Here is a 21,392-nt window from a genome sequence, read left to right as displayed (position 1 = left end):
CATTTCATGCCCAGGTTTTCTGTGGACACAGGTTTTCAATTATCTTTGATATATATTTAGGAATAGAATTATAACTCCATGTTTAACATTTTGAGAACTGCCTAATGGTTTTCCAGTGTGGCCATACCAGTTTACATTCCTACCAGCAATGTGTGAGGGTTCCAGTTTCACCACATCCAACACTAGCTTTCCTGTCAGAACCATCCTAGTAGATGTAAACTGGTGTCCCATTTGGTTTTTATTTGTATTTCAAGGATGGCTAATGATGTCGAGCATATTTTCATGTGCTTATCTGCTTTTTGTATGTGGAAAAAATGTCTATTCAAATTTTTTGCCTATGTTAAAATTGGGTTAGTTGTCTTTTTATTGTTGAGTTACAAGAGTTTTTTATACATTACAGATACAGATCTCTTATGAGATACATAATTTGCAAATGCTTTCTCCCATTCTGTGGGTTGCCTCCATTTTTCTGACAGTATTTTTGGAAGCGCAAAGGTCTAAATTTTGATGAGGTCCAGCTTATCTATTTTTTTCTCTTGCCACTGTGTTTTTGGTGCATCTAAGAAACCACTGCCTAACCTGATGTCGTGAAGACTTACTCCTATGTTTTCTTCTACAAGTTTTATAGTTTAACTCTTACATTTAGGTCTATGATCCATTTAGAGTTAATTTTTATGTATGCTGTAAGGAAAATGTCCAACATCAATCTTTTACATGTGGCTATCCAGTTGTCCCAGCATCATTTGTCAAAAGAGAGATCTTTTTTATTTTCCCTTTATCTCTTATTCCAAATTGTCATCAAGTTTTCCTCTTTTTCTCTTTAAAATGTATGTCACCCTTTGACTACCACACCAGTTTCCAATCCAGGCCTTCACCATCTCACACCTAGATAACTGCATCTGCATCTATCCTTCCAAGTTCTCAGCAAGCCAACCCTCCTAGGGAAGGACATTGAAGAACTGGAGTTGAATTTACCTGCTCAGGAGTCTACACTAAATTCACACTACATATAGCATCAGGGCCCGGTCTCCTCTCCTTGATTTCTCTAATCTAGCCCATCCTGTCTACACCAGCAGATCAAAGATGCAAAACGTCATCTTCCATGGTTATTCAGCTCTTCACTGAAAAAGGAATTCTCTTCCCTTCCTATCCTTCCCCCCCATTGTCTTCCTTTCTATGCACCCCATTAAAATTCCATAGGTCCTTAAAGGCTCCTCCAAACCCCAGCTCCTTAATAAGCCTCCCTTAACTACTCCAGCCCTCACCAGTGTTCTCCTCTGAGTCCCTACTGTATTTGTGTGCTCTGTGACACCAAACACTATGCAAATGACATTGGTACACACAATTCCATTCTACCATCCAACACCAGTGAGCATTTATTGAACAGCTACTGAAGTTCATAGCACTGGGCAGGCATGATATATGATGTAAATGCAGTCTCCTCCTGCCATCAACTGAGGGAGTGGAATTGGAGGAGATCAAGGACCCCTCCTAGAATTCCACTCGTTCATCCATTATATACTGATCCAATTTTGAAGTTTAAGCTTAAAGTTAACACAAGATTTCCAAACTTTCCCAAACTAAGACAGTGTTTTCCAAAGATTCCCAACATCATAATTTCTTGCGACTGAGCGCATTCCTCTGTGTTAGTGATTGAGCCCGTTTCAGACGCAAGCTTTAGAGCGTCTGTGATTTGGTCTGCAGCTTAAACTGTGAGACCTCTCCAAATCCTCAAAGTTAACTTAGAGAGTATCAGATTGCAACCCCTTCCCCCACCACCATTAAAAAAAAAAAAAAAGGCCAAAACATTTCAAATTGAAGAGGCAAAGTTTGATCCCTTCCATGTTGAGAGCTGAAAACAATAGCAGCTTTCTGCTCTAGCACGACTTCAAAAGGCTGCCGAGGGACTGTTCTAAGAATACTTGGTTGTAGATGACTGAAGAAATGCACAAGGCATCCTCCTGCGACTCAGTGCCCCATTAGCACGAGGGAAACGCTGACCCCACCCCTCCCAGCACCTTTAATAAAGCAACGACTGGTAATGGCATGAACTAGGTAGATACGGGCAATTGGAAGGTTGAGCCTTTAGCGAGCAACGCGGGGGTCGGGGAGGGGGTGGGAAAAGAAGGGAAAGATCTTGGTAGTTAAGCAACACCCTGCTGTAAAAGAGCCAATGAATTAAGAATTTGTTGAAACGACCTAAATAATGCATAAATTTTTAAAAAATCAACTGGAGATGGGTGACCGATTGGGTTGATTCCAGAGGCGTAAGTCCCCGGTTGTTGCAAAAAAAATGCCCGAGGCGAGGAGGTACCAGACTTGGGCGTGAAGTAACAACCCAGAGTGCTCAGCAAACACTTTTTTTTCTGGAATGGATCTGGAGGGCGCCGAGCGGATCCGCATACGGTGCGAATGCCTCTGCGGGTTCACCTACCCGCCGCCTCTTCTCGCTGGTGGCACCTGGTCGGCGCTCGCAGCCCTCCCGGGAAGAAACTGCGCTGCGAACTTCCCGGCCTCGGAGCCCTGCAGCTTGGCGAGCCGCACTGCCGCGCCAGCCGCCGCGGGGAGGCTGGTATTCATCCTCCCCGCCCCCCCCGCCCCCGCCACGCCACGGTAAAAGTTTGCTCCCTATTCGCCGCTCCCCGCCCCTCCACCTCCGCCCTCCTGCTGGAGGACCACAGAGGAGTTCGTGGGTCCTCTGTGCACAAACACACCCACCAACAAAAGAAAGCCCATTAAATCTTCCCTCCTGTGAACTCGCGCCCCAGCGGATACCTCTTTGAACTGACCCCCGCCCCCGCAGCCCCCGCAGCCCCCACAGCCCCCTCGCTGTCTGGGGCGCGCCCGGGCCTCCCGGGCTCACTCCTTCCCTCCCGGCTGCGCACTTTTGCAGCGCGCTTGGTCTTTGATGTTTCTTTACATTATGGCAGAGCAGCCACACTCTCTTCCCGGGCGCGGGGCTTTGTGTAACGGAACTGACATCTGGCCTTGATACCTGTATCTCTTGGTGATTGCAACAAATTTCTAAAATAAATATTGTACTTTGATCTCCCGGCATTGCATTTTTAATGGACGCTTCGAACATTACTTCATTAAGAATAAGTTTTTCAGGAGCCCGACTGCAAAGGGAGGGAAGCTAAACAGCAGCTCGTAAAAGTCTCTCTCCAAACTTCAGCTCGTGCTTGGAAGGACTACAATCCTGGCGGGTTTTCACAAATGGAGGTGAGGCCGACAGCAAGGACTTCGAAGGGTCAAGAGAGGGCCGACTGTGTGCCCCACCGCCCTAAAGACTTTGCTTATATTACCTCTTATAAGCGTACAAACACTCCACAAGATGAGCACTACTATCACCCCCATTTTACCAATTGGGAAACTGAGGCACAAAGAGGTTGTGTAACTTGCTCGCCAAGGTCACCAACTAAAAAGCGTCAACTAGAAAATCTGGGTTCAGATTTTCTGAGTCCGACCTCTTAACCACCAAGCACTACTCCTTTTCGTCTCCTGGCCGCTGGTGGTGGTTTAACTGGCTAATGGGGGTATTTTGGAGGAAAAAGTTCTCCCCTATAACAACTACGCAGATGTGAACTGGCTTTTCTTGCGTTTGTGTTAAAATAGAGAATATATTCGGCAAATGAGACTGCTTTCCAGCCTGTTTGGCCCAGCCTGGCCCGACCCTCGGGGATAGCGGGGTTTGAAGAGCTCAAAGGAGCGGCAAAGGAAGCACGCTAAGGTACCAGACCTGCTTGGACAGTTCGGAGGTGTGCCTGCGCGCGTGTGCGCCACGGAACTCCCTGGCCTCAAACTGGCATCCGGGAAAGGGCGCCTTCAAGTGCCAGGCTTCACCCGCACTCGACCCAGGGATGGGGCGTGGAAGGGGATAGGATTGCCAGGCATCAGAGCAAAACTTTAAGTCCCCTCCCTTCCCCGCTTCCAGAGCACCCGGACCTCATCTTCAGGAGCCTTGGCCGAGCGAGCAGTGTGGTCACTGCTCATCATTCCTGGGGTTACACCTTGTGGGTGGGGTATGCCTGTGAACTACTCCTAGCATTTGGACGTCATGCGGCCCATTCTTCTTCAGCAGGATGTTTCCATTTCTCTGGCAGATCCTGGGCATGTGGAAATATGGGTCTGGTGGCGCAGCATCCCGACCCCTGATGGGAATTCAGAGGGCACCAAGATACAGCTCAGTCTCTGAATCAAAAGCGGGTTGGGGTTGAGGTTGGGTTGACCGCTGGCGCCGCACGGCGCGCTGGGCCACACGGTCCGTTCTCTCAAGTCAGTCCTGGCCGCGGTTTGGTCTCCAGAAGGCCGGACGCAACATGGCTCGAAGAGCCCCGCATAGCCCGCGGCGTCGGAGAGTGGAGACCGCATCTGCGGGGAGGCCCGGCGTGGAGCGGGGTCCACCAAGCCCAAGCGGCCCACTCGGTTGCTCGGCCACGTGAGCGACGGCCGTTGGCGGGAGGCCTCAGCGGCCCTTCCGGCCCCTAAACCCCTTCAGTGCCAGGAGGACCCCGCGGCGCCACGCCCGCCTCTTCCTTCTCCCCGGCCCGACCCTCCCGAGTGAGGAGATCCCGGCGTTCGCACCGATCCGGAGAGACGCGCCTGGCGCCCTGGCCAGACTGAAGCAGGTGGCCGACCGGCCCTCCGCGGTCAGGTATACGGGCAGGCGAGGGTTCGGGGTGAGAGTTTCCCTGACCCGGGGCGCACGCCACGCGCCTAAACTTTCTTTGCTTTCCAAAGGTGACGGGAACAACAGTTTTTATTGACTTTTCTTTCCGGTTAAAGGGCCTTCCTCTTACTGTGGTGTGGTTTGTTCAAAACAAAAGGTTTCCTCGACTGCGCCTTACTTTTTCCAAGTAGTTCCCTGGTAGGTATGTGCGGCTTGCAAAGAGCGCGCACTCGCTGGACGGGGTTAGAGGGAGAAATTGCTAGCACTGACGGGGGCTTCGGGGGCCTAATAGCCGTCAGCCGCCTGACCGGCCGTCCACGGCGTCCAGGGCGCCAGCCTGAAGAGAGAAGAGCAACGTCACACTTTTTTCCTCTGGTGTGTATTACGGTTTGCTCTGGATGTCCTGCCAAGTCTAGCTTTGGTGATAGAGGCGGTACGGGTGTTTTTCCCAGGCTCACTATTTGCAAAAGTTGTGGCTGGAGAAAACTTCCAGGTCGCCAGCAGGAATGTCACAAAAGAGCCACAGTGACTTGTCAGGCAGGCGGCCCTGGAGCGTGCGCGCCACCCACCGCCGCCATGGGCGGCTGCCCAGCCCCGCCCCGGGTCACAGCCCTGCCCGCAGCTCCACCGCTGCGGGCGGGGCGGGGGGGGAAGGCGGCCCGCCGGGCGAGGTGCGTCCCACGCCCCGCCCCGGGAATTCCCTCGGGTCCGCGGTGTTTGCGGGCCACTGCGTGTGCCGTTCCCGTGTAGGGTGTGTAAGTACGGGGGGAGGGGAGAATTACCCTCATCTCAGTCTCAAAGTCCCGCGCCTGGAAGCCAAAGGCAGATTTCTCTGGAGATAACAAAGACACTTTGTCACTTTGGGCGCTGCCTCGGTGCAAATCTTTAATTGCAAGGGAGTTGCGGGGGGTGGGGGTGGGGTTGGGGGGGAAGGATCGAGTGTCTCCAGCAACCCAAGCGCGGGTCTCCAGGCAGCAAGGCCCCCTTTGATCAGGAAAATCCAATTATTTGTGTATATACATTTCCCACATAGTGATTACTTCATTAATTGTCCCGCCTTTATCTCCTCCCTTCCCATCCCCCCTAATAATCAGTTCTTTTATCCCGACCAACAAACACACCATAGGAGCTTTGTGGATTCAAAGGATTTGCTTTCGCTTCTGAAAGAGCCGCTATTCTTTGATGATTGGGTAGCGGCAAACTTCAAAGCCATAAATCTTCCCTCTGACTGGCTGGCGGCCCAGCAAAGTCCTTATCAAATTCTTGGAGGTGATCCTGAAGCGCTCAGACCGCGCGCGGGGCGAGCGAGCGGGGTGCAACGAGGGGCGCTGGCGGGGAGGGCCCCGGAGCGCAGAGAGGGCGCCGGGGAGGGACGCTGGGCGGCCGTTGGTCCTCGCCTTCGGGTCTCCATGCCTCGGCAGCGCCCTGCTCCGCAGTCAACGGCCCGCAAGCTGTAGCTATGGCTGCCGTGGCCGTCCTCCGGAACGACTCTCTGCAGGCCTTCCTCCAGGTCAGGTCTGGGCTCGGAGGGAGCGAGGGAAAAGTGGCAAGGGTCGCGTCCGGATCGATCCTGGTACTCTGGGCACCCTGAATCTCAAAGGGACCCCTGCTCGGGGGATGCCGCTAGAGTCAGACCGAGGGGGGCCCACGTCAACTTCGCACCTAACCTTGGTGTCTAGAGTGTGGCCTTTGGGGGAGGGACGCGCGGATCCGGGGGTTGTTCGGACTTGCGCGTCTGGCAGAAAACAGGGCCCGAGCTCACCCTGTTGGGCCCTCCCGCTGACTTTCAGCCTGGGGTGGGCGGAGGAGGAGCGCGAGAGTAGCGTGGAAAGAGCTTAAAAGATGGGAGGGAGGGCGGATGGGCAGCTGGGCTGTGGGTGTTTCCACACCCTTTCTGACCGCGGAGCCGGGAGCGGCCCGTCGGATCCCACTTCCCTCCCACCTTGTGCCTGCTTTCTCTGAGTCTGGATGGCGTCTCTTTGCACCAAGTAGTTTCACAGGAAGCGCTCGAGCGCTCCGCGTTCAGGTAGCGCAGGCACCAAAAGTTAACCGTACTGGTGGGTGCGTGCGTGGGGTGCGGTGGCGGGGGAGGGACACCGGGACGGGGGAGGGGCGGCGGTATAATAGCTGGCGTGGGGGTGGCGGGCCGGCCCGGAGACAGCGCTTGAAGCGCTAACCTTTTGTCTCTTCTCCGCCCTCCCCCGCCGCCGGCCATGCAGGACCGCACCCCCAGCGCCTCCCCGGACCTGGGCAAGCACTCGCCCCTGGCGCTGCTAGCCGCCACCTGTAGCCGCATCGGCCAGCCCGGAGCCGCTGCGCCCCCGGACTTCCTGCAGGTGCCCTACGACCCCGCGCTGGGCTCGCCCTCCAGGCTCTTTCACCCTTGGACCGCAGACATGCCGGCGCACTCACCGGGCGCGCTACCGCCCCCGCACCCCAGCCTGGGCCTGACGCCGCAGAAAACGCACCTGCAGCCGTCCTTCGGGGCGGCGCACGAGCTGCCACTCACACCCCCTGCCGACCCCTCGTATCCCTACGAGTTCTCACCCGTCAAGATGCTGCCCTCGAGCATGGCGGCGCTGCCCGCCAGCTGCGCGCCTGCCTACGTGCCCTACCCTGCACAGGCCGCGCTGCCTCCCGGCTACTCCAACTTGCTGCCCCCGCCGCCCCCGCCCCCGCCGCCCACGTGCCGCCAGCTGTCCCCGAACCCGGCCCCCGACGACCTCCCTTGGTGGAGTATCCCGCAGGCGGGCACCGGTCCGGGGACTTCCGGGGTTCCGGGGGGCAGCCTCGCCGGCGCCTGTGCGGGGGGCCCCCACGCACCCCGTTTTCCCGCCTCGGCGGCCGCTGCTGCCGCCGCAGCCGCCGCGGCCCTGCAACGGGGCCTGGTGTTGGGCCCGTCGGACTTTGCGCAGTACCAGAGCCAGATCGCTGCGCTGCTGCAGACCAAGGCCCCCCTGGCGGCCACGGCCAGGAGGTGCCGCCGCTGCCGCTGCCCCAACTGCCAGGCGGCTGGCGGCGCCCCGGAGGCAGAGCCGGGCAAGAAGAAGCAGCACGTGTGCCACGTGCCTGGCTGCGGCAAGGTGTACGGCAAGACGTCGCACCTGAAGGCACACCTGCGCTGGCACACGGGCGAGCGGCCCTTCGTGTGCAACTGGCTCTTCTGCGGCAAGAGCTTCACGCGCTCGGACGAGCTGCAGCGGCACCTGCGGACTCATACCGGCGAGAAGCGCTTCGCCTGTCCGGAGTGCGGCAAGCGCTTCATGCGCAGCGACCACCTCGCCAAACATGTCAAGACGCACCAGAATAAGAAGTTCAAAGTTGCTGAGGCCGGGGTCAAACGGGAAGACCCGCGGGACCTGTGAGCCCACCCCGGGGCAACTCGAGGCCTCCCGCCTCGGACTCCGGTCCCAGCACCTCTTCCGGGAGCTTCCGGGGCTCTGTGGGCACCTGGCCGAAGGAGGACCCAACAGGCACTTGCGTCTTCCTGCTGCCGGTCTCTCAAAGGCTCCCAGCTTCCCTGGCCCGGCCTGCGGACTGGGACCCTGTGCCCAGGAGAAGCAGGGGAGGTAGGGTTGGGAGCTCTGCGTCACGCAAGGGCGGTTTCAAGCTCTGAACCATTCCCACCGTCTGGGAGATCTACAGTTTTGGGGAACCACACTGGGCTGGCCTTGTATATAGGAGGCACTGCTGAATTAAAGCAGAAGGACCTTGGGAGATTTGAAATAGTGCTCGGTTTTGGGGGGGGGGTTTGTTTTGGTTTGTTGTTTTTTGTTTTTCGTTTTTTTACTAGGACCGGGCCGGGCTTTGTACAGGTTATTTAAATAGCTTTGTTAAAGAATAATTATAATAATTATAACATTAATAAAAATATTACTTTTGTCCTCAGCTCCATGCAGAGCTACAGCATGAAATGTCTCTGTAAAGCAATCAGCAGTTGCAGCCTGAAAATAAATACGTTAACTCCGGGGTCACCTCGGGACCCGGCTGAGCCAGTCTCATTTGATCTTTTCTTCTTGGGGAGGCTTTCTAAAGCGGTCAGGTTTCACCACGAAGATGGTTCCCGTAGGCTGGCCTGTATGGAGGTTTCTTTGGTTTGGAAGGGTCTGGGCAAGTGTGTTGGGTACATGGACGGAGGAAGGAGGGCAGGGTCAGATTTGTGGTAAAGAGGAGAGATCATGCGGCCTTAGGACTTGAGCAGAGACTGTCGGGCTTCTCTTAAAAGTTTAATACCTGCTGCACCTACAGTGCACGTTCTTTTATCTGGCGAATTCCGTGGCTTTCCTTTTGGTGGTACTGTAGGAACAGAGGTCACACTAGAGCCTTCCTTCCTCCTGGTAGCGGGTTATGCTGGTGTCTGGAGAGGAACTGTAGACACAAGGATCTGTTCACAGATGAGATTTGGGAGAGTTACAGAGAAACGGGGCGGGGTGGAGGTGGGGGTGGGGGGGCTCCCTCAACGTTGGTCTTTACCCCGGGAAAAGCCGTCACCTCAGCCCCGTTGTCTGGCTTGTTTTCTTCTTAATCATCGCGCTGTGAAAATCTTAAGTCTTGCTTCACAATAGCCACTTAGGGATTTCTGGCCTGGCCTGGAAGTTTAGTTCCATTTTGTATCTTGGGATTTTATATTTTTTAATCACTGAAGTAGACCAATATTTGCTCAGGGAGGAGCCAGGAATACTCATATCTAGGTTTCTCACCTGTCTCTAAAAAAGTTTACAATTGTTTTTTCAAGTGTCTCAACTCAACTGGCTCCCTGATGTTTGCTAGTATTTGAGTTTTTAAACCTGAAACAAATCTTAATCTTCTGATTTAGAATTATCAAAGAAAGAAAATTATCAAAGAACATTTGTTAATACGTTAAGGTAGCATCACTAATGCCAGATTTCAGTGGAACTGAATAGTCTTTTCATGGTAGCCGAAGTGTATATAAATTGATAGGATTTCACAAACTGTTGTTACCTTTCCTTTTGTTTGAAGTCAAACCGAATGGTAAATTCTTAAGAACTAGGAGGGTTGTGCTTGAGACTTACAGAATTAAGTAAAACACAAACATCAACATAACAGAGATGAAATTACTTTTATATTCCTAAGAAATAGCATTTTACTCTTAACTTGAGACAAGGTAGTAAAAGAGAATTAGAGTCATTGTGGAGATATGCCTTAGAACCAGTTGCTCTCATTAGAGATTTTGGAACTATTTAATGACAGATTGGAATGTGAGTCTTCAGAGGTCTTTACCTGGGAAGGGCAGTTTGGTTAGCTAAATTTTCAAGGGTGTGATGGTTTTGCAAGCAATAGTAATAAGAAAGTTGCTACACAGTTACACTAATATGCATCTAAGTGTGTAATCTTAATCTAAATCAAGATTCTTGAGAATCATTTCTATGAAGAGTTACAGAAACTCACATCTAAGCCATGCCCTGGGAAGGACTTCAGAGCCAGGAAAGATTTTTTGGCAGATAGTAGGGAAGAGTGGAAAGACCCAAGGGCTTATACTCAGAAAATTTGAAGTGATTTCTCTCATTCAAAAGAGAATGCCCTTGGTGGAAAAAGAAAAGTGGCAAGTTTGAAATGAGTCTGCTAGCTGTTATTGACAGCCATGATCATCTAGTATCTAAACAGATAAAGTGTTGAAGATAAAGTTTCCCTGTAAGTTTATCTTTACGATTGTTAAGAGGAGAACTAGATAAAGTACATGGAATTTATCTAAAAATAGGATATATGTAATATTTAAAAGCAGAGCAGTCATTTGATGACAAAGTAACTTTCTTATGTTTTTACTTAATTAAATCTGCAAACTTCTGTACAGTTTCTCGGCTAACTTGGTACAGCTGAAAGACTTTCCTTGTGCCACTTCAAATTTGTGTTCCAATTACTTTAGAACAAATTATCCAAGTGGAAGCCAGGAAGCCACAATGATATGATATTATTATCCAAGTGTAGGAAACCATTTCATGTTTATACTGAAAAATAAGCTAATAAATCAGAAATAGAAGTTTGACAGTGCAGAAATGTATTAGATTTTATAAGTTGTTAAAATTTGAACTGCTACCGCATGCTCTGTTTCATAAAACTACAACCGATACCACTTAGAACTTTAAAAAGTATTTAAAATAAATCAATATGCCAGAAATAATATGTATAAGTGATATATAATTAAGCAGTTAGCAGAAAATTCAGTAAAATTCAAGTTTAAAGTTCAGAAACATTGCTATTAAATGTAAACTAAAATTTATTTTTTATTTAGAGTTTTGCTAACTTAAAAAAAAGTTTAATCTACCAACTATATTCAAGGCTTAAAAACCTGAGCACCCAATTCAATTAAGTTTTAAAAAACTAATTGAAGAAAATATGTTAATGATGGTCTCAAGTACATTTTTAAGTAACTGTTTTAGTAGCATGCAAAAATATAACAAAGTATATTTTAGAAAATTCTAAAATTAGTGTGATATGATTATTTTAAATTTAACCCTCAATTGATAAATGAACCATTTTGATCAAGAACTTAGAAACATGGAGAAATTGAGTTAGCAATTATTTAGGTAACTTGGAATTGTGTGTTCCTGAACTTGTTAACAATACTCCATAGTTTTCTCAAGAGAAAATTGTGCAAATTTACCTTTAGCTGACCACTAATTTGTAATAGTTCTGGTAATGAGTGGAAGTAAATTATGTTAAAGAAAATATAACTATCATTTACTGTATTAGTGTAGTTTCAGTTAGAATTTGAATCTTATAAACATATTATGTATATTGTTTTAAATTATTTTGCTGTAAGTCAATCTAACAAGACATACCAATTTAAAAACTAAGCTTGATGAGCACGCTTCTTGCAGAAACCTATTTGAAACAATGATATGTGTAGAAAAGGCGGTTTTTCACCCTGATTTGCACTGTGTCTGTTCTAATTCTGTGGGGTTTTAAGAAATCCATTTAACACTGCACCGTTAGTGTTTCCCATTTATTTGGGTTCTGCCATGAGAGTTTCACAGAATGTTATGATAGCGGTAGAAATAACTTCAAATTCATGCTAGTAAGCTGTTTAGGGCTCTAAAATTGCAAACCATTTTTATTTGCCTTAGCTCTTCACATTAAATATTGAAAAGTTGAAGTAAATTGACGATGTCTCACTGGGAAATAATCTCATGTTGTGGAATCAAATTCAACCTTCAAGCTCTGTTTTTCTAGTAAACGGAATGATGTTTGCTAATATCCCAAATTGAGGGCTACTCAAAACAAGTAATATCAATGTTCTGTCAGATATCATTACCTACCTCTGGTTTGCATGATAGAGGGGAACTTTAAAAGAGTACGAAACCAAGGGAAGCTTTGAAATATGGACGTGTGCCGGCATAGTTTGACGAACCAGGAAAAAAAAGGAAAAAATCTGGATAGAAAGATGTATGATGGCAATGAAATCTATATTTAGATTAATACACCAGAAGGACACATTTCATTATTAGGCCACCATAATGGTAACCTGATTGATATGGTATCCAATATACATAAACAGTACACTTTTCTCTGGTGATGTTCAGACTCAACACATTTTTGCGTAAGATCTTTGTGTCAATTGCTCCTCCCCTTGATTGTTTTTAAAGAATCTTCAGTGTTTCAGATTAGTTTATGGACATTGTAAAATGGCTTACATAATGTTCCTTACTATAACGAATAAGTTATACTGTTCAACAAAGATGTAATCAAATAGCTTATGGGCCATCACAACTTTTTTCAGTAGTTTCAGTTTTACTATTACAACTTACTACCAATTGTAGATTTGCATGTGATGATTGATATAGTATATATTTCCATGCTGACATTTTGATGACTTTCCTTCCTAGACTTTATATACTTTTCCTTCCATGCCTTTAGTGATTATGCTGAAGCGTAATCCCCAGTGGGGTATTTGGCACTTAATTCTTAATTTAGTCCATGCATATGAACTGCAGTAGTTTCTGCACAACACATAATAAACCATATTAACTAATATATTTTGGTTGTGTACCTAATACCAAAATTCAAGTCAGGGGAAATAAATCAAGTTCCTAGTTTGATATATGGAAAATCTACAGCTTTCACTTTTCAAAAGTTGTTTCAGCGTTATGAAGATTCAGGCTGCCTATTTATGAAGTGGGAGGGTTTTTTACTTCAAAAATTATTCATCTAATTTTTTTCATTGTTTGTCAAAATTCTAACATCAAAAAATATACTAAAATCACCCAAAGTCTAAGGCAGTAGCTACCTGTTACCTGACTTTTTAATAAAAAGTTAAACCATTCAGTCATACGGGCGCTCTCTAGATTTTGTGTTCAGTGTATTCTAAAACACAGATGGAAAACATCTGGCCCTCAGCTTAATTTCATCCAATTCACAAGGCAAATATCAAAGCTGAATCCTCGTTTATGCTTATGGTGGGGAAAATGTATCCTAAGTATTTGGTGGCAATTTCCTAAAGTCTGCATTAGGTGTCATGAAAGCTTATTTCTCTTATTTCTATCTTTGTGAGTTTTATTCTTACATTCTGTATTCTGTTTTCTTTTTCCATTCTGTATGCCTCTTGACTTGTGGAGGTCATGTGTCTTCTATATACCTATGTTCATCTCTAGCATGGAAATTCAGTTTCTGTCTTGGGTCTCTCTGCCTTTGCTCAAAGTATTTACGCCCATTATCTGACTTTGCTGCCTATAATGCAGAACTCGACAGGATTCTAAACTGTAGTTCCCTTTAAATCTGTTGTATTTTTAATAGACATTTATATTCCTTGGCCTAAATTTTACATGTAAGTGAATTAAATTTATAGTTCTATTTGTGGATTCACGCTTTATTTATGTAGTACATGTCTGATGTTTTTTACTGTGGCTTTGTGAACATCAGTGGGAAAAATATTTTCATCACAATTAAAAGTAAAATTGTAAAATATGATAGTGGGTTATGGCTTGAAGTAATCCCAGGTTGGATAGATTTTAATTAGTAAAAAGATTTTGAGTTAAAGTTTTAATGAAGGGGATGTGAATTAAGACTTGTAAGCATTTAGCTATTTATATATTTATATTCCTTATTGAGGTTATTATATTTGATAGAGACCTTTTTCTTTGAAAGCCTTTATTCTTTTTTGATCCTTGATGAAGTCCATATCATTTCTTGCTAGTCCTGCAGTAACTGCCAAGAGAGTCACTGTGGTTTTGTACTGAGCCTGGATTTGGAGTAGAAAGCTGCTAAGTTGTTTCCTAAGGAGAAAGTACTCCCTTCATCAGTCATGATTCAGGCTTGTCAGTGGCAAGCCTGTGTGCCCTGAACAGCTAGCAGCTGGAAGTGGTGGGGCTGTAGCCGCCCCTTGCTTCTGAAGCAGGGAGAGCTAGAAGTAAGGAAAAGGGAAACAGCCATGGGGAATAACAGACACTGGACTACCCTGTTTAGACAGGCTTTATTTCTAAAGCGGTTGAAATAGGGCAATTGCATAGGAGCTGGAAGTTGCTTTTTTTTTTTTTTAACCAAAATTGAGTATAAGTAGGCTGTAGGGAAGATGGGAGCCTTGACGGAGGGCATGTGGACTTGGACTGGTCACTTGCAAAGCTGAAAAGCTTCAAATCTAAAATCTGTAAGTCAAAAAAATCCAAATACATTTGATTATGGCTACTAAAAATGCAACAGTAGTATGAATATTTCTGGCATTCTGACATCTGATTTCAGAAATCCACTTTTTGAAGATACAGTTTATTCTTAAATAGTTAAAGGTATTAAAGGGAAGCAAAGATGGGCGCCTGGGTGGCTCAGACGTTAAGCGCCTGCCTTCGGCTCAGGTCGTGATCCCAGGGTCCTGGGATCGAGCCCCGCATCGGGCTCCCTGCTCCGCGGGAAGCCTGCCTCTCCCTCTTCCACGCCCCCTGCTTGTGTTCCCTCTCTCGCTGTGACTCTCTCTGTCAAATAAATAAATAAAATCTTAAAAAATAAAAATAAAAAAATAAAGGGAAGCAAAGGTGATTTAGGGTAAATTAGCCTCTGTGCAAGTAATATCAGGAGTTAGTCCCATGACCTTAGCAGTGGCTTTGTTTTCGTTTTTTTGTTTTTTAAGATTTTCTTTATTTATTTGAGAGAGAGCACGAACGAGGGGAGGGGCAGAGGGGGAAGAAGCAGGAGAGAGAATCTCAAGTAAACTCTGCACTGAGTGCAGACCCCGTCGCAGGGCTTGTTGCAGGGTGAGAAGTGGGGCTCGATCTCACGACCCTGAAATCATGACCTGAGGTGAAATCAAGAGTCTGACGCTTAGCCGCTTAACTGACTGAGCCACCCAGGTGCCCCTAGCATTAGCTTTTTAAACGTAACACTTCTGGGCGCCTGGGTGGCTCAGTTGTTAAGCAACTGCCTTTGCCTCAGGTCATGTCCCAGGATCCTGGGATGAGTCCCGCATCGGGCTCTCCGCTCCGTGGGAGGTCTTCTCTCTCTCCCCGCCACCCTTGCTTATGTTCCCTCTCTCACTGTGTCTCTCTGTCAAATAAATAAATAAAATCTTTAGGAAAAAAAAATAAATAACACTTCTGGGCACATCAGTCTTTGTAAGTGCTATATTATGCATATTCCCAAGTCCTGTTTCTGTGTATGGAAATTTCACAGTAAAATGACAGGATTCAAAAGTAGAGGTAACTTTTCAATAATTAAGTAGATGTAAGTATTTAGATCTATAAACCTTGGCCTAGTTAAGTTTAAGGAAACTGTGTTTGCCCCACACCCTCAGAGTAATCTAAGATAATATGTACAGTTAAGAATACGTGAGGGGCAAAAAAAAAAAAAAGAAAAGAAAAGAATACATGAGGGTGGCTCAGCAGTTAAGCATCTGACTCTTGATTTTCAGGGTTGTGAGGTCAAGCCCCATGTCACGCTCCATCTTGGCATGGAACCTGCTTAAGATTCTCTCTCTCCCTCTGCCTCAGCCCCTACGCCCCTCCCTCCCTCCCTCTCAAAAAAAAAAAAAGAATTATTTGATGTCTACAAGATAAGGTACAATGAGGATTCAAAGATGAACACACTCTTTCAAAGAGCTCAGAGTAGTACAAAAGACACCTCCCCAGACCTGCAGCATTAGCATCACTTGGGAACTTGGAAATGCAAATCCTTGGGTCCAATTCCAAGTTATTAAATCAGAAACTCTGGGAATGCGGCCCAGCAATTTGTATTTTCGTAAGTCCTCCAGGTGATTCTGATCCAACTAAAGTTTGAGAACCACTGGCTTAGAAAGCTGCATATATAATCATAAGATTAACTTATGGAAAATAAACAAATTCTAGCCAAAAACATTTCTCACAAGATACTCTGGGGAAATGGAGAATGGATAAAGCACTCGGCTGAAATCCCTCACCCAACTGAGAAACTCAGCTGAGAATCTTCTAGCTCCATGAGAAGACAGGAGTAGTCTTAAGGAATGATTCTTACATGCATGTCACATGGTTATGTAGACAATTTTCCTTTTATAGTATTTAATACAAATAGACTTACATTTTTGAATCATAAATGATATATTTTATATGTTAGTGGAATTTTCCTCCAAAAGTGGAACAGTGACTTTCAGCAACATCTGTTTTCTTAAAAGGAATACTCAACTACCCGAGCAGTTTGGGTTCTTAGTGTCATTGGATGATTAATAACTAATTATCTTGGGGCACATATAAACTCTGCCACTGCAAGGGAAAACCACATGTACCCTCCAAGCTGCAGAAATGCAGTGAGGGCACTTCCAAGCCCAGGTTGCTTCAAACTTATTTTCTGTTAAAATAACTTTTTAAAAACTACAGACAGGGCATGGCAGAAGCCTAGGGCTTCTCTGTAGAGCCACAAACTTAGGCGGCTGCAGGTAGGCATTGATCTAAATCCGGAGTCCTCACTTCCCCTGGCTGTCACTGCAGTCTTCATTAGCCCAGCCCTCTGCCCCATGAAGTCTTTCTTGCTCATGGTGCATCTCAGGGCTGTTACTCAAACCAGAATATGATTTTGTAAAATTTCTTTGAAAAACAGTTTCTCTCTGACCTTTGAAGTATAGAAAGCTGAGAATTACCGGTAGCAGGAAAGCTTGTAATGTAAATGAGAATACTCCTTAATTGTTCCCAGTGAATAGCTATCTCTCTGCAACTCCAAGTCTAAGCAATGCAAGCATCGCTGATTTGGGGTTCTTTAGGAAGACCCTTATGAATGACAACAAGAAGCTAGGGTGATGCTGACTATGACATATTCCCAAGGAGTTCCCCAGAACCCTGAATGACCAAGGGAGCTGTCCCTGACCAGGTAAATCTCCCCAGTCAGAATTTATAGAAATAGAATTTAACACATTGAGTTTGGAGGAGACTTTTAAAATCATCCAATCTGACCCTCTCATTTAACAGGAGAAAACTGAGGGTGTGTTTTATCAACGAAACAGTCATTATCCATGACACATCAAATGTTAAGAACACTCAAAAAAATCCAGCAGCCTAGAAAAGGGAGAGGCAGTTGGGGATCACGAAGAATGGAAGAAGACTCAGGGAAGTAGCATCAGGCAGAACCTTTGGCCCCAAGCTGGCAGAGGACTGGCTCTCACCTTTTTGTGTGCATGAAAATTACCTGGGATATGTATTTAAATGCAAATTCCCAGGGCTACCTTCCTAGATCTTCGGATTGATTTGGTCTAGGGGTAAGGCCCAGGAAGCATCATATAAGCCTCACCCAAGGGACTCCAAGACAGGTGGTTAGAAGACCACCATTAGAGAAACACTTCTTGATCAAAAAACTTCTAATGGGTGGGGTAAGTTCTGAGCCCTTTGACAATGGCAAGTGATCAGGTAATAAATCCATACCTAATTTTACTTTTTAAAAAAGTCAACAGCTCCTGTGCTCAGACCTGAGACACAAACATGCCAGAATCTTAAAGAGGAGAGTTGATTTACAAGCTTTATCTTATTTACCCAGGTCTATGCCAAATGCTGTAGAAGTCATGATCCTTTTCCTGTCAAAATGTTTTTTTTTTTGTTTTGTTTTATTTTTAAGTAAACTCTACCCCCAGTGTGGGACTCAAACTCACAACCCTGAGATCAAGAGTCACATGCTCTACCGACTGAGCCAGCCAGGTGCTCCTTTCCTGTCAAAATATAAGAATGGAGACACTAAATGGTTACTTGGGTTTGCTAAATTCTCAGCTAATGTTGGTTAGATTCTGAACTGAAGTCAGGAAAATTGAAGTAAACAGATATGTTCTTCATCTCTCATTCTGGGCTCGTATCTTTTGGTGAAAATTCAGAATCAGTGAGTTACTGACTTTTATAATTGAAATGATATCAAGAGTTCACCAACTAAAAGCTTATCATTGTACAGATGCGGTAACCAAGCCATCAAAGGAAGAGAAATGTTCCCAGTCGTAGTCAGCAGCCCAGGGCTCCCTGACTTGCCTCATGTCTATATTCCCATTGGTCTCATAGCCTATAATGATTTACAACTAGGTTGTCTTATATACAAGATTAGGGAATTTTTCTACTATAATGTCTATAGGTAAATATCTAGTGAATAAATTAGATGTTTCCAAGGACTTTTGTTTATTTCATGTAACAGCATAGGGCTCTTGAAAAAGTAATATAAATATTTCAGATCACTTTTAGAAATACAGACACTCTTTGAAAGTTATTTCCTCTTCAACAAAAATTTATGGAATGCCTTTTGTGTGCCAGGTACTATTTTGGACATTGAGGATGTAGTAGTGAACAAAATTCTAGCCCTCATAAAGCTTGCATTCCAGTGAAACTACAGTGTTGTAATTCCTGGTGTCTTACCTCTTTATCATTCCATTCACATGCAGGTTCATTTATTTCACAAATACTTACTAAACGTTTACAGATGCCAAAGACTCTGCATATCCACCATGCAAAAGTCATACAAGGTCTTTGCCCTCATGGAGCCTACAATCTAGTAGGGGATGCAGAAAGTTAACAGGCAGTGTCTAGAAGCACCAGGGGAGCAAGGATGGTTCACTACTGCTTACCACAGGCTGATATAGTGCTTGGCACATAGTATATACTCAATAAATGTTTTTGTTGTTGAATATAATGTAGAATGATAAGTATGGCTAGTACAGTGAGGATGCCCTAGGTTTAACTATTATCCCTTCCCAACAGTATCTATAAGAAGTGTGTTAGGGGTATAGACTAAGGTTCCTTTCTGCCTTTAGCTGCTTGGGTGGGGGTGAGGTGACGGTCCTAGGAAGCTGCTAACTCACTGCCTCTTCCCTTCTCAGGATCCCGGAACTGCTGGCTTCTCTGAGACAATCTTAACTTCCCAATGTCTTAATAGTCATTCCCTTGCATTCCCTAAGTCTCATTGCTCCACCTTTTGAAGGCATTCTCCCTACCACAACATTTCTGGCTATTGTTATCAAAATGTAAGCTTATTTAGATTATGTTATGTGACTATTTAAAGAAAAAAAAAGCCACAAGGGCAGGGGATGGAAGAAGCTAGGGCTGAGGAGAGGAGAGCCTCTCAAATTAAAAAGGGTAGTGCGTGCGTGTGTCTGTGTGTGTGTCTGTGTATGTGATGTGGAGGATTCTTGGACCTAGGGATGTGGAAGGACCATACCTCAGAAGGAACATATCTGGTGCTACTAAAAAGGCTAGATTCAGAGCATTTGGAGACAGTCTTGGCAGCTTAGCTACCTTTTTTTGCATTAAAAAAACCCCACAAATTTAAAGGATTAAAACAAGACACACTTATTATCTCACAGATTCTGTGCACCAGCAGTCTAGACAGTCCTGAGTTGCAGCCTCTGCTTCAGGGTCTCCCATAAGGCTGCAGTCAAGGTGTTGGCCAGGGCAGGAGTCTCATCTGAGGGCTTGATTGGTGAAGGATCTGCTTCCAAACTTAAGTGATTATTAGCAGATTCAGTTCTCTGTGGGTTATTGGACTGAGGGCTTCAGTTCTTTGCTGGCTGTTGCCTGGGCTCAGTTTCTTCATACATCGGTCTCTCCAGCATGGCCACTTGCTTCATCAAAACATGCAAGTTAGGAAGGCAATAGAGTCTGTTAGCAAGATGAAAGTACATCTTTTGTAATTTACTCATGGAAGTGACAGCCTATCAACATTCTATTCACTAAAAGAAAGTAATTCAGGAGAAGGGGATTAAACAAGGATTTAAATACCAGGAGGCAGGAATGATTGAGGGGCATGTTAGAGGATGCCTATCATGACCTTTGACACAGCTTGTCAAAAATAATAATAAGGAAGTCACAGACACAGATCATAAAGACTAAGACAAATTGTTTCTCAACATCAGCCATGATGTTTCCTCACTGGTAAGAGACTGCCAGTTGTCCGCTAGTATCCATCTTCACTTTCTTCCTTTTACTAATAGTAATCCCCAAGTTTTTGTTTTTGTTTTAAAGATTTATTCTCTTTTGGGTGTAGGTGCTGTGGGTGGTACAGAGTACAGAGATTTGGAACGAGGCTTTGTGATTTTTTAAAGTAAACTCTACCCCCAGCATGGGGCTCAAACTTATGATCCCAAGATCAGGAGTCGCATGTTCTACTAACTGAGCTAGCCAGGCACTCCAGTAATCCCCAACTTTTAAGGAGGCCCATGGCTGTCCACCTAGAGACTACATTTCCTAACCTCCCTTGTAGTCAGGTTTGGCCATATGACTAAGTTCCTATCAATGGGATGTGAACCTAAGCGATGCATGCCACATCTGGGTAACATCCTTAAAGTTGCTTGTGCTCCCCTCCCACTTTTTCTCCTTTCTGAGGCTCGAATGCAGGCATAGTAGTAGACATCCAGCTCAAGCATGTGGATGAGGGTAACACTCTGGAAGATGGCAAAAAAACAAAAACAAACAAACAAAAAAACCCAAAACAAAAGGAATCAGGCCCAACTTTCCCAGACTGCCCGCCAGCTGGCCTTTTATATAGGAGGAAAATAATTCATCTTGTTTAAGCCATTGTTATTTGGTGAGTGTTACAGTAACTAAACCATTATTCTAACCGGTAGATCACACATGCTTCTAGAGGCAGTTTTTAGCTGTGCTCCCGCTGAGTCTGCCTGTGGCAGCTGTGAATTACATTCCTTTAAAAGATGTCCCATGGTGTCACCTTTCCGGCTCCTCCTAGTCTGTGTCTGCTGGAGTCCTTAAAATGAGTTCTCAACCCAGAAAGGGGACCCTCTTAGGAGGCTGCTATGGAAAATTCCATCACTGCTTTCCAGCTTTATCCATGCTCAGGTACCCAGAGGACTTCATTCATTCAGTTATTCCTTCATTTCACTATTCAGAGGCTCTTCTCATGTGGCAGTCACTGGCTTAGGCACTGGGGAGACCACAGCGAACAGGACAGACAAACTTCATGTTTTCAGAAGGCCAGCATGCTAGTAGGGGAGTATTTACACAATAAACAAATAAACAAGATGATTTCAGGGAATTATAAAACAAAACAACCTGATATTTATCTTTTTTTGCTGTACAAGATCACACAGGCAAACTGAGTTTCAGCCACATTGCTGGATCTCCCGTAGCTTCCATTGTAGCCAGCCTCAAAGATGGCCCCTAATGCCCTTTGTCTCTTACATACCTCAGACTGAAGGAGACACATTATTTCTACCCACTGCCCTTGGTGAGAATTAGTCCCATGAACACACCTAGATGCATGGGGGAATGGGAAATATAGAGACACACATGGATATTTGTTGAACACTAACAGTGTTCTGCCAACATACTCATCATAA

The 21,392-nt window shown here is 45.8% G+C and overlaps 1 protein-coding gene across 1 annotated transcript; it reads left to right on the top strand.

The window, feature by feature from the left end:
• Window positions 1-5,618: 5,618 nt before the first annotated feature.
• SP5 (Sp5 transcription factor) lies at window positions 5,619-8,651 on the top strand. The gene is made up of 2 exons (XM_025853099.2): window positions 5,619-6,179; window positions 6,889-8,651. The coding sequence occupies exons 1-2, from the start codon at window positions 6,129-6,131 to the stop codon at window positions 8,032-8,034; spliced, it is 1,197 nt and encodes a 398-aa protein (XP_025708884.1). The 5' UTR covers window positions 5,619-6,128; the 3' UTR covers window positions 8,035-8,651.
• The last annotated feature ends 12,741 nt before the right edge of the window (window positions 8,652-21,392 follow it).

Source organism: Callorhinus ursinus, unplaced genomic scaffold, assembly GCF_003265705.2.
Source record: "Callorhinus ursinus isolate GAN/ISIS: 27379988/994484 unplaced genomic scaffold, GSC_fseal_2.0 scaffold2, whole genome shotgun sequence".
NCBI lineage: Eukaryota > Metazoa > Chordata > Mammalia > Carnivora > Otariidae > Callorhinus > Callorhinus ursinus.
This window is presented reverse-complemented; position numbering and strand designations above follow the sequence as displayed.

What these genes read in the sequence shown, in the direction of transcription:
- SP5 (XM_025853099.2), top strand. Translation starts at nt 6,129, where the DNA reads ATGGCTGCCGTGGCCGTCCTCCGGAACGACTCTCTGCAGGCCTTCCTC. An exon ending in CTCTGCAGGCCTTCCTCCAG is followed by an intron (nt 6,180 to 6,888) that starts GTCAGGTCTGGG and finishes CCGGCCATGCAG; the next exon opens with GACCGCACCCCCAGCGCCTC.